Raw genomic sequence first — 14,019 nt, 5'->3', positions numbered from 1 at the left:
CCGGTAACACTTGACTCCTTTTTGTTCTTGAATGAGACACTCCATCTCAGTTAATTTTTATTCAGCGACTGCTATGTGCCAAGCACTAAGTGCTTGTGTTAGCACACAAGTGCTAAGTACTGGGGATATAAAGAGAGTCTCTTACCCTTAAAGAGCCCACAAGCTAATGTAGAGTCATTATGCATACAATTATCTCCATTGTGTGTGTGTGTGTGTGTGTGTGTGTACAAACATATATAGGAAAGATAAATAAGAAATAATCAACCCAAGGGAAGATACTAAAATTAAGAGGGACTGGAAAAGGCGGAATAAAAGGTGAGATTTCATCTGGGACTCAAAGGAAACCAGGGATACTAAGTGGCAGAGATGAGGAGGGAGAGCATTCAACATCTGAGGGACAGTTGGTGAAAATGTCAAGGAACAGGAGCCTTGAGGGATTAGAGATCACAGAGTAGATGAAGAAAAAGGTTTGGAGTTAGAAGGGAGAGGGAGACTATGATCAGATAAGAGAAATTCCGAGTCCCACAAGGGAGGACTTTGTTAATTTAGTGAGAGAAAAACTTTAGAAAGAATTATTTAAGTCAGTAGTGTTATGACTTCAGGGTAGAGTCCTTTGAGAGCCATGGGTAGTTCAGGTGAGGGAAGAAGAACTCAGAAACAGAGGTAGTGCAGACATTCTCATCCCAAAGTAGGAGACCAGGCTGGAAACTTGATGGAATGGCACTCTCTCCCCTCACCTCAGTGGAGGGAGGCTGGTAGATGAAATAGTGCTTCTCCTCTTCCCACAGAAGGCTGAAGCCCAAGCAGAAGACAGGTGGTTAAGATGAAATGGTTTGGAATGAAGCTCTCTCTCCTCACCATAGCAGCAGGAGACTGGAATGTTCTCTTCCAAGGGAAGCTAGAGACTAGGCAGAATAGTAAAACATTCTCTTCAACTTTTCCCTCCAGATGATGTAGATCAGGCAAAAGATGCACACAGCTTCATGTTAAGGCACCCTCTTTGACTTTTCCCATGCCCATTGGAGGACGGAGATCAGGCAGGCTGAACCGGATGTTAAGGTGCCCTCTTTGCCTCTTCCTTCCAGAGCTGTTGCATCAAAATCAAATAGAAAATCCCAGCAGGAGCACATTGACTTACAAAACCAAAACTTAACATTATCTTGTGTTGTATTTTTATTTATTTTGTTAAACATGTCCTAATTGTATTTTAACTTGGTTCCAGCTTACTCAGGAGTTTTTCTGTCAGCAGTGAATTTGACATCCCTTGTTACAAGGAGACCTTGCAGGAGATCCCTAATAAAGCACTGATCCCTCTTCTTCCCACACCCAATGGAGTCTCCAAGCACATTTTTATGTATCCCACAGCATTTTTAGTACCCTACCATCCTAGGTGAAAATCTAGGCATTATGGCTTATTTTAGGAAAGCTGTGTCTTTGAAGGTAAGCATTCAGACTCTGGATACGGTTCAACTGACCATGTTGAGAGCAAGATTCCTAGATATTTTTTATGAGAAACTCTGAAAGGGCCTACATAGAAAGAAATGGAGAAAAAGGCCTGAATATGGCCATGAAATCCTTGAGCACAATGAAGGAAAGGGTTCTGACCCTTTTGCTTACCATAGTACTTGGCACACAAGAGAAGCTTAATAAATACTTAACGATTGTTGACTGACTAGCTGGGAATATTGGCACAAAAGAACTCAGGCAATGGCAATGGCAACTAGCTTGAAGATCTGCTAAGAAAAGATAAACCTTTGTTTAGGTAATCCTAACTTCAGGCCATTTGAAAGATCCAGAAGGAGGACTCCAGCAAGCCGAGTAGATCTTCCAGGTAAGATTTATGGAAGAACATTAAACACTTATGAATAAAAATTCCTAGGCTTAAAGTGGTACTGACACTTATTAAATGAAGTGTTAGCAAACTTGAACAAGGTCCTACTGCGATGTAAATGTGAACTGCTCAAAGATAAATACAGAAAATAAACAATTTATTCCAAGGCTGAAGTTGCTTTAACTTCATTTTTAAGACTAAGACTGAGAAAGCTGATTGAAATAAAGTGAAAGCCCCACACATCTAGGTATTCCTAGCCTTCCAAAATCACACTCATCTGATCAGCCATAGTTGGATACGTCTGTGCATTCCCACATGGTGATGTCATTTTGATCTTCTTTGAGTACTAAGAATAACCACCAAGAGGAATATCTATATCTGAAAACTGGGTTCAACAAACAATAACTAAACATTCAAGAAAAGGTCTGCAAACCAAAACCTGTCTCTACCTTCAAGATTCTCAAATCTACGAGGTTGATACAAAATATAAACAATTAAATAAAGGATAATTTGAGGAGGGAGAAAGCACTTTCAACTCGGGGGCAATCAGAAAGGGCTTCCTAAAGGAGACACCACATGAGCTGAGCCTAGTATTCTAATAGCTGGAGAGGAAGAGAGACCAGCTTACATAAAAATGCAATACTGGTAAAGGCAGCAAGGCCAGTTCAGCTAGACGTTATAATAGAACGTGAAGGGGAGCATAGAAGAGAAGTGGAGAGGCAGTAGCCTGATCCTGAATGATTTTAGATGCCAAACTAAGGAATCTGTATGTGATCCTAGAAGCAGCAGGGAGCAACTGTCAAGATTTTTGATTGGGAGAGTGCTATGGACATAGTTCTACTGTAGGAAGACTATTTGGGTAGCTGGACTAAGGATGGATATAATAGAGAAGAAAAGTTGGAAGTCTAATTATGAGGCTCCTGCAATAGAATGGGTCAGAAGTGATGATTATGAGAAAAGGGACGTGTCTTGAACTATAGAAATGAAAAAAGTTATGAGGGCAAATCTCTGGATGTAGGGGATAAAAGAGAGATTCAAAGATGATTGCAAAGAGCATAAAGCTAGGTAACTATCAGTTAGGCAATGAGCAACAAGGACTTAATAGTACTTATTATTGTGCCCAGCACCCAAGAAGCTCACACCCTAATAAAAGAATGAACTGTTTATTAAGCACTCACTATGTATGAAGTGCTATGTTAAACTCTGGAGATACAAAAATAAGACAGTTTCTACTCTTAAGAAGGCCACATTTTAATGGAGGAGACAAGATAGGGAAGTTTCAGCTGTAGATCAGATGGAAAAGTTCCATGGCCTCATGATACAATAGCTAAACAGATGTTAACACCACTTTCCAGTGATAAAATTTCTACTGGTAAAATAATATCAGTTTCTAATGTAAAACTATTTGATAGTGCCATGAGCTTTCGTATCTCAGTCTTCAGTAGCTATGCCTCTAGTACCTGTAAGAGCAATGGCCAGGCTACACTGCCACTGGGGCTGTTTTGCAGGATGATGAATGAGGAAAATGGACTAGAAACATTGCTTTTCCAAAGATTCTTGGGTTCAAGGCCCTAGGTTGTCCCCATCATGGTCTGAGGGGAGATGGTAGTCAAGGTAGTGGCAGTGGCTGGTCTGGTACATGCTTCAGACACATGGCTCCTCAGGGTGCCATATTGCTTTAGCTAGGCCAGCTTGCTTGTCCTATGGGTGGCATTTGGTAGAGATGGCTGAAATCTTCTTGGCAAGAGTTGCTTCCAGAGATGATGGCTGTGAGCAGGGCTAGAAGAAGAAATGACAGGCTGGAGATGCTGCCACCTGAAGCTCTGGTGCCTATCTGTCTGTTAGTGGAAGCTGGTCAGCAGTTGTTGCTCCTGGTGATAAGATGAGCTCCCTCTCCACAATGACTTTATCCTTAGGTGATGGCTGTGGGGCTGGGCTGGAAGTAGGTTTGGAAGGGCATGGGGGGCACTGCTATTCCTATGGCTCTTAGATTCAGGGTCTTGGGCTATCCCCACCAGGGTCTGAGAAGAGATGGTAGTCAAGGTAGTAGTGCATATCCTGTTTTTCCTTTGGGGTGCCTTGTTACTTCAGCTAGGCTTTCCTGTCTGTCCTGTGAATGGCAGCTGGTGAGGAAGGCTACAGTATAAAGCACTGTTAGTATCCATAACAACTATCATCCTAATGTTTTCAGAGATTCACAACACAAGGCCAAGGTTTGTTCAGGAGAAAATCATCCCTTTCCCAATTTCCAGGATGTTAAAAGTAATAGTGAAAGCATAAGAAAAACAATGTTTTTAAAAGAATGCAAAACTAAATCATTCAAACTGTTAGTGATTTCAAAAGAAAATGGATGCAGGGAAGGAACTATCTAGCTGAATGTACTTAAAAAGAAGTCAATTGGTAGAGATAGCTAGATGCTTTCCCACAAGTTTCTTTCCCCAATTATAGCTGTGAGGGCTGAGTTGGAAGAAAGAACAATAGGCAGATCTCCATTCTGCCTCTTACTGTGTAACTTTGGAAAAATCACAGGCTTTGGCTTCAGTTTCCTCTCATGCAAAGTGAAGAGGCTGCATTAGATTGTTTCTAAGGCTCCTTCCACCTCTAAATCTATGATCTTATGACACAATAAATCTTAAGTAATTTTTGTATCAAATATTATTATATATTTTTAGAAGAATATGAGAGTTAAAAGGGACCTTAAAGATCACCTCAACTTTACAGATAAGGAAGCCAAAACAAAGAAAGGGTAATAAGACTAGATTTCACATAATAAATTAAATGGCCAGTCCTAGCCCTCTCAAAACTCATTCCCTTATACCATTGCTTGTATAGTAAGTATCTGAACAGATATATCATTCATTGTGAAAATCAGTGCAAAGTTCTGGGAGTACAAACTCAGAATACCAGTGTTTATAAGATTTTCTTACCTCTAAGCCAAAGAAAGCTTGCACACTATTTGTCCTATCTAGACAATCCAAGCAATTTGTTCGAATCGTACCATCCTGAGATCTGTATCAAATTAAGTGAAATATGGCAAATCAACAAGACTCATTGATATAAACAATACAAAGGCAAAAGTTGGAGAAAAATCCAGGAAATCTAATCTTTGAAAAACCTCAAATATAAGGAATTGAGAAAATGGATACTGATATGAATTTAAGAAGAATGAAATAAATAGAATAAAGAATTTGTACAATGACAACAATTTAAACAAAGAAACTAAATGCAGTGTAAGCATAATGACCAATCTTGGCCATTATGGGTGGGAAGAAGAGTGAGGGGATTATGGGTATATGTTCAATAGGTTGTCAGACAGCTGATTTATCAGTTGATCACATTTATCTAGCTTTAAAAAATTGTATCACAAAGGTAAGTTCTCTGGGATGAAGAAGGAAGGGGTACCTTCAGAAGTGTCCATTACAAAAATTTAAGTTATCAATACAACTTTTTTTAAAAGTAAGACTAAAAAGTGTGTTGTAGCCAGACAGTTATTTGCACTGAGGAAAAATTTTCTCCCATTTCACAGAAAGTTTTTCTTTTCTAAGATTCCTATTTTATTCAGCTTAGATAATATATATAGAAAATGCATATATATATATACACATATTTCATGTTAGGAAGCTTTCAAATTTCTATCTATGCCTGGACAGTTTCCAGGCTACGGATACAAATTACATTTAAGTAGAATCAGAATGTCATATTAAGATACTGGAACTCATCACAAAAGTCTTCATTTGGAGACAGGATTACCAATAAATTTTCTTCTGAATTTATGTCTCCTAGTACTTTTCCTTTTTACTTCCAAAGCTAAAATGATTACATTAAAGCTGATCCCAGGGGAACAGTTTATTTTCATGAGCATATGGCAAAAGTTCCTCAGATATGATGGCTATATTACTAATATTTTCTTCATAAAAGCTCTCTAAACTGAATATTTAAAAACAAATTAATTTAATATTTCTATCTTAACTTTTCACTTTTATATACTTAGTGGCAAAAATTGTGTGTGTAGTGGAAAGGGAGACTAAAACAGACCTAATTCCAGTGCTAGTCAGCTAAAGACAATTATCTTGTCTGTTCCCTTGATTCTGCGTTGCCTATGCAACACGGAAATTGTGTTTATGCTATATAAATCTGACCAATACTATTTAAACAAGTTACTTAAGCAAGGCGCAGCCTATCTAATTTTGATAAACTACCAAACAATACTAATGACCAAAGGAATTTTAAAAATGGATAAAAATGAAATATTTCATGGGAATAAATTTTTACTTTGTGGAATAAGTGGAACTCATATCTAGGAAATACAAACAGCCCTACAATGAGACTGAAAGAGTAGTATAGGCTTCTTTCCAAAGGATCAGTACTTGATACTTTCTATCAACTACAATCAGTTCAGAATCAGGATATTATTAGGTTGAATGAGTAAATCAATATATTCTTTTACCAATGATAAAATAAAAATTATATTAGATCATAAGAGGAAAAACAGTTTAATTTATTTTATTATTTTTTAAATTATCATAAATTATCATAAATTCAAATTTAAAGGGTATGGAAAGAAAATAATCAAACCTGGTAACTGCAGTTCCATCGAAACAGAAAACTCCAGACTCTAAGAACTTTTGGACTCGAGGCTTAAGCACACTATGTAATTTTTCTACTTTTCCTCCTTTAACCAGTTGATGATAGTCAAAATTGACCATTTCAATATCCAAAGCATGTTCAGAAGCTTTCAAGTGGCTCTGGAGGAAAAAAAAGAAGTACTCTATAAAATAAAAACCCATCAACGAAGATACAATCAAACACCCATGGATCACACACATATAAATACATATATATACCTATAAAGCTAGCCTATTACTTTAAAGCCCATTCAGTATCTATCTTTAAACTATTCAAATTTTTATATTAGTCAGAAAACTTGTATGCTGATGGCAAATTGAAAAATCACCTGTTAATCCAATGTCTAAATAGAACTACTCATGTGTTCTCTAATGCCTTCAGTGATGACATAATTAATATGACTAATCCTATATGCTAGTTTTTTCCAGGATCAATAAAGGAAGAATTGATTTAAACCATCAGTACTCAAATTTGTTCAGAATGTTTAATAACTATACCTAAAGCTAGAAATAGGAATCAAATGTTTCCTCTCTGTAATGGATACAAATTAACACTGCTTCATAAAATACTTAAAGGTATCTGTGATCTCATTGACTCAGGACAAACATCACAATCTACTCAAGCCTGCCAATCCTATGTGATTTCTGCTATCAGCATTTTCCCATCTTCAACACAGGGGATCCACCCAACATGTTATGGAGGCCTTCCTTGCTTTCTCCTTACTTTGCAAAGATATTATTAGTTGGCTGTCCAATTGTTGTTATCTTTCACTCTTGCCACCTGGCAAGCCCATTTCTTCTTCCTGATATACAATTCTTCTATTATACAATCCCTTGATGAAGTACTTTACTCATGTTATTTGGGGCTCCTCATTGGTTATATGTTGCAGTTTGATGACACCTACCAAGTGTTTCTCCACTGCCTTCTACATGATACTTCTAGTTCTTCAGAATCAGGAGTATTTGGTGATTTACTGCCATAAAGCAATGCTGGTAAAATTTTAGTACTGCCCTTTGATTTTATGGGAAGTTAAGAGTTGGAGAGCTCTGCAATTTCCTGAAAGCAATCCAGCCTATTTTTTTCTTCCTGTTCAACTCTGGCCCAGTTCTTTGTTCATCTGTACTATTTCAGATGTACACATTGTCAAAGATTCATCCAAATGCAATGTTAAAATCTGGGCAATAACATTCTTCATGGTGGTCCTTCCTGGGTGGATAGATAGGTCAAACTCATTTAAATGATTATACTTCTCTCCCAGAAGGCTCTGCAATATTGACTGAATAAAAAAGTAATAGATCTAGTGCTAGAAGGGATCTTAGAGGCCATCAGAGTAAATGAAGAAATTAAGATTTGGAGAGATGAAATGATCTGTTCATGGTCACAGTGAGCTGGAAGGTTGAGATTTGAAACAAGGTCTCCTCTCTACAAAGCCTCTCTCTACTGAAGGACACTGCATCAAGCCCAAAGAGGCAGCCAAACAGTGTCATCAAGAGGAACTTCAACATCTTTAACCTGCACACTGTCCTGGAGCATTTCTACCAGAATGCAAATCCAGGTATCAGGGCACTCATCTTCCCTATGTTTTGCCTGATATTTATCAAAGAATCACTGAACAGTTATTCTGACAAATCGTCCAGAGAATCTTGAATGTTCTTGATGAATAGATGTGAGTCATTTTTGTGTAAAAGAGATTTTAATTGTTTTGGTCTATCATACCAAATGCTCTGCCATCAAAAATAGGCACAAGATCTTATATTCCCTACATCTTCCAGTTAATTATAAAATAATAAGGATGTCATCTACTGTTGACTACATTGTAGTCTATTGCTGACTACTTGTGGAAACATTGCTTGTTTCCTGCTCTCTATAATGATGTTCTCATATATAAATGATTCCCAAGAATTGGTATAAATGGGTGAGTTACTAATCTCTTGGCTACCTTTTCTTGATATTAATGAAGTAAGGGGTTTTTTCCCTCATGTTCTTGGTACCTCTCCATCCATTAAATATCCTGTATACTAGTCACTCAATACCTTCACAACTGTACTGCTTCTAGCATAGGCCTTTCTTTATGATGATACTTAATCAATCTGGATGGGTTTCTCCCCACTCCATCTTTGTACTCTTTGGTGCCATTTCTAGACCATTTATAAGCAACTCAGAAATGTGATATCAGGAACCAGAAAGTAGTTCCACAACCCTTGGCATAGAAAAAGTTTGTTCAAGTGGTTTCTGCAAATCTTTTACATTTTTCTTATGTATATACTCTTTCCATTATGACACTTGAATGCCCTTGGAATGATTTTGCTTGGTTGGATATTTCACACAGCTTTTAAACAGGTTTTACCCTCTACCATCTCTTTCTACTTTGTGTAATATTACTATTCATAATTACCCATTACCCTTCTCCAAAATATTTTACAAACAAGTGTATATTTTAACCTGGTGTTACTTTTTGTTGTCATCTATTTTTGTTTGGTAACTAAATTAGAAGTTTTCACATTAAGGTGCTTTCTGGGCTCTTGGTTTCCAATTAATTTACACAGGCTAAACTTTTAGATGAATTATTATAGCCTGTGCCAATGATATTTCTGTTGTCCATTTAAATGATAAAAGATAAAAATTCCCCTGAGTTATGTAAAATGCTTTGAAATTTTTATCCTTGCTCACTCAATACTGGTTTCTTACATATAATTCCCTCCTCATTTCTCAGCTTGCTACAATACTTTCTACTCTGACTTTTCCATCTTGCCCAAGGAAATTTATTCCTAGAAAAACTTAATAATCCAAGATCTTATCAGCCTTGACACTCTACCTCATCACCATCCTTCTGGCCTCCTGATTGAAAGGTAGAGCCGGGATCTCCAAAACTTCCACTGAAGGAGTCCTGCTCAGTTCAGAACATCTCTTCATTTCTTATCTGGCTATAATACTCTGGAACTTCCACCATCCCTCCCTACATCTGGTACCTTTCACTTCTCAGCTTCCTTTTGGGCATTATTTTCACATTAGATTGTAAGCTCCTTAAAGGCAGAGGCTAACTTTCTTTTTTAAAATTTGTATCCCCAGAGATTAGCACAGTGCCTAACACATAGTAAACATTTAGTAAATGTTTATTAATTAATACAAAAATGGAGAAATAAGTTCTCAGGAAGTCACTTACATACTTAAGGAAGTAGTCATCTTATTTTATACTGGGTTATTTAAATCATTCCAGATTTTATTTTATTTTTTTAAAACCCTTACCTTCCACCTTAGAATCAATATTGTGTGTTGGTTCCAAATGGGGGTTAAGTGATTTCCCAGGATCACACAACTAGGAAGTGTCTGAGGCTAGACTTTAACTTAGGACCTCCCATCTCTGGACCTGTCTTTCAATCTACTGAGCCACCTAGCTGCCCCATTGCCCCAGATTTTAAAGAACCAGAGAAGAGAGGAACTAATCATACATACCTGGAAGGCTTTACTTAGCATATCTTCACCTTCCTTAGTTCCAAGTAAATTTACAATGATTTGTTTGCCATATAAATTTTTAAGTGTTCTAAAGTGCCTATGGAAGAAACAAAGGCAAAATCAGTATATTTAATACTGTAAATTAATATAATGCTATAAATTCAATATATAGATATCACAACTCTACAAAACACTCATATGACAATATATCTGATTTATGGAACTGATAAAGTAGGGCAAAAATAAATTCTAATTCATTCCTATTTGAATCCCATTTGAATAACTATTTATTAAACATGTATTACGTATAGAACATTTGAAATGCCAATAGTCAATAAAGCTTATACTCTCATGGGAGAGCATAATATACACAAACAAGTTAAGCACAAGATAGAATGCAATAAGGTCAAAAATAGTGACAAGAAAATTTGGAGAAAAAGGTATCACTTTCAATTAGGGGCAGAAGAAAAGAGGGGAAGGCACAGTCAGGGAAGGCCTCAAAGAAGTAAGAGAACTTGTGTGGGATTTGATCCAGTAACATCACTATCTGTATTCCAAAGAGACAATAATAAAGGGGAAAGGACCTACTCATGCAAAAATATTTATAGCAGCTCTTTTTGTGGTGGCAAAGAATTGAAATTTGAGGGAATGTCCATCAATTGGGGAATGGTTGAACAAATTTGTTAGTAATGGAATACTATTGTGCTATAAGAAATAATAAGCAAGATGATTTCAGAAAAAGCTAGAAAGATCTACATGAACTGAGGTAGAGTGAAAAAAGCAGAACCAAGAGAATAGTAATACTGGAAGATGATTATCTGAAAACTTGGCTATTCTCAGCAGTGCAATGATCTCAGACAATCCTGAAAGACTATCTACTTCCAGAGGAAGAAATGTAGAGTTATTTTTTACATCAGTGCATTTATGATTTTATTTTGGGGTTTTGGTTATGTATGACTTTGCTCTTAAAACAATGACCAACATGGAAGTGTGTTTGCATGACAATGAAAATTAAATTAAAAACAATAAACTATATTAAAAAAAGAATTTGGGTAGGGCTTTGAAGGAAACAAAGAGTCCAGAGAAAAAGAAAAGTAGAAGAAATATATTGAAGTGACTGGAAATAGTTCTCATGAATACATGGGAGTAGAAGCATGTAGGATAAGTTTGGCAAACCTAAGAAACAGAGTATGTGACAAGGAGTATTAAAAAAAAAAAGACAATCTAAAGTACAACCTAAGAGGCTTTAATTCAATAATTTAACAAACACATATCAAGTGCCTATGTGCCGTGCAATAGGGATATACACATCTAAAAAAAGAAAGAAAGGAAAAAACAGCTCGGTTCTCAAGAAAATACATTTTACTGGGGGAAAAGAAAATGTCAATAGGTATTTCAATAAAAGATAATTTGAGGAGGGAGAGAGCACTAAAGACTAGAAGGATTAGGAAAGACTTTCTACAGGAGGTGGTGGCACCTTGAAGGAAGGAAAAGAATTTAAAAGGTATAAGGAAGGAAGGTATGTTTTCTAGCTGGTAGGAAAATCTGGGCAAAATCACTGAGGTAGGAGACAGAAAGTTGAATTTGGGGAATATCAAGTAAGCCAACTTTGGTTGAAAGAGAATTGATTATGATGATTATGATAATAGCTAACATTTATGTAGTATTAAGTATGCACCAGGCACTGTGCTAAAAGTGTTAGTTATTTTATTTATCCCCACAATTACCATGTTGTACTATTATTACTATTATAATATTACTATTATTATTATATTATTATTACTATTATTATCCTGATTCTATAGTTGAGAAAACTGAGGCCAAGACAGGTAAAATGATTTAGACTAGAGAAAATGAAATAGACTAGAGAAAAATATAAGGGATTTGATTGCCAAGTTGAGGAATTTGTATTTTATTATAGAGATAATAGGCTACCACGGAATAAGATTAAGCAGGAAAGGGACTACTAGATCAGAATAATGCTTTAGGAAAATGATTTTGGCAGATGTGTAATGTTATGAATAAGAGATTGGTGTTATGAAGCAATAGTCCAAAATTAATAAGGACCTTAACTATAATGGTGGCTGGTAAACAGAGAAGAGAGAAGTTATGGAGGGCAACTAAATAGATGAGAGGTGAGAAAAGTGAAGAATCAAAGGCTGTACATCAAAATAAAACAAAAAAACATATGGAAGTTTGAAGGAGGGATAGATTAACAGTGGGGGTACAAAAGAATAATTCTGGATGGCTGTACTGCATCTGAAGAGTCAATTTTGGATACCCAGGGAAATGTCTGGCATGCAAGTGAAGATGGGAGGTGTAGAAGTTAGGGGTTACTTTGGAAGCTGTGTGAGGGTTCAACTAGAAAGTAGAGAGAGAAGAAGAATTTCCACTATTATAATAGTTCAGGGAGACATGTTGAGGGTTTAAAACAGTAATTGCAGTGATGGGAAAAAGAAGGGCTTCTACTTAAAAAAATAGTATGAGATGGAATTCACAAAAATGTTTTTGTCCATATAATTTCAAATGGACTGAAATTTGACAATAAGGAATTCTTCAGGGGAAAAAAGCAGGTGGTTAGGTAGAGTAAAGAGGCCATCTTCTTCTTAATTCTATACTTTAAATCATCTCTTTTGCTCTAGTCTCAAAGGATGAAATAACCTTTCTTCTTCTAAAATCAACCCCTCTCAAATGATAAATGCATTATTTTATACTTTACAAACTGTATGTTACTAAATAAAGGCTAGCTATTATTATTGTTGTTATTTTTATATCTTTGCCCCTGATCTCACTTTCTCTGGAAGGTCCCCCTGAAAACTTCCCCCTTCTCCAATTTTAAATCTCTCCTTAGCCACTGACTCTTCCTTTAAACATATCCAGATCTCTATAATCTTTAATCTTCACTTGACCTTATTATCCTGTCAAATTCCCATTTTATATCTTTTTACTTCTACCATAAAACTCCTTTTAAAAAGCTGTATTTGTTGCTTCCATTTTCTCACTTCCAACTCACTTTTCCCTTTAGAGTTTGGCTTTATTACTATCACTATACTGCAACTGTTACCTCCAAGGTCAACGATCTCTTTACTGATAAATCCAATAGTTGTTTCTCAGTCCTCATCCATCCTGATCTCTCAGTAGTACTCAGTAGTACCCCTTCTCCTCCTGGATCCTTTCTACCTATCTGATCAATCCTTCTCACTCTTCTTTGAAGTATCATAATTTATTCCCCTACACCCCTACACTAATGCACTGGTATACCCCAGGGCTCTGTCCTAAGGTTTTTCTTCTTTTCCTCTCTCTATACTCAACTCTCTTGATGATTTTATCAGCTCCCAGAAATTCACCTCATCTCTATGCAGAACAAAGAATCACATTTAGAGCTAGAAAAAACCTTAGATGTCATCTTGTTCTGTCCTCTAATTTTACAGAGGAGAAAACTGAAGCTAAGATTGGTCCAAAGTCACATAGACTAAGAAAGTGGAAAAAATGGGATTTGATCCCAGGTCTTTTGATTCCAAATCCAATGCCTTTTCCATTACATCTCACTACCTACCTCCCCTTAAACTCCCACTTCAATCCATTCTCAACAGTTGCCAAATTAATGTGCCTAAATGGCAAGGCTGACCACGTCAGTCTACTATTTATGAAGCTTCAGTGGTTCGTTCTCTACTACTTTTTGGATAAATTGCAAACTCTTCTGTTTAGCTTTTAAAGCCTTTCACAGTCTGTTTATTTTACCAGGCTAATCAGTCACAACCTATATCCTTATATATTCTCTGATTCAGGTGAGCTGGCCATTGCTATTCCCTATACACAGCATTTTAAATCTCCTGCCACAATTTGAATCAGCTCTTTCTCTCATGTCTGGTATTCATTTCTTCCTCACCCACATCCCTCTGAATTCCCAGCTCCCTGAAAGGCTGAGCAGCTCATGGGCCATCTCCTTCAAGAGGTCTTCTTAGATTACTTCCAGTTTTCAGTGCTTTGTCCCCATAATTGTGTCTTTATTTTGTTATAGAGCCTATATTTGAAAATGGCAGTTCCTTAGAGGGAGAAAGGGACAGTGTCTACCATAGTGGCTGGCACATGTCAAACATTTAAGAAAT

The 14,019-nt window shown here is 36.5% G+C and overlaps 1 protein-coding gene across 11 annotated transcripts in view; it reads right to left on the bottom strand.

The window, feature by feature from the left end:
* SYNJ1 (synaptojanin 1) overlaps positions 1 to 14,019 on the bottom strand; it is a 132,589-nt gene that overhangs the window by 73,789 nt on the left and 44,781 nt on the right. For all 11 annotated transcript variants that reach the window (XM_056826065.1, XM_056826064.1, XM_007493285.3 and 8 more), the window contains exons 8-10: positions 9,911 to 10,007; positions 6,407 to 6,576; positions 4,759 to 4,840 (exon numbers count right to left, since the gene is read on the bottom strand). In XM_056826065.1, coding sequence (XP_056682043.1) covers positions 4,759 to 4,840; positions 6,407 to 6,576; positions 9,911 to 10,007 — 349 coding nt within the window. The remainder of the gene's footprint in view (positions 1 to 4,758; positions 4,841 to 6,406; positions 6,577 to 9,910; positions 10,008 to 14,019) is intronic.

This window comes from Monodelphis domestica, chromosome 4 (assembly GCF_027887165.1).
Source record: "Monodelphis domestica isolate mMonDom1 chromosome 4, mMonDom1.pri, whole genome shotgun sequence".
Classification (NCBI taxonomy): Eukaryota; Metazoa; Chordata; class Mammalia; order Didelphimorphia; family Didelphidae; genus Monodelphis; species Monodelphis domestica.
The sequence above is the reverse complement of the archived record's forward strand: the minus strand, read 5'-3'. Positions and strand labels throughout refer to the sequence as shown.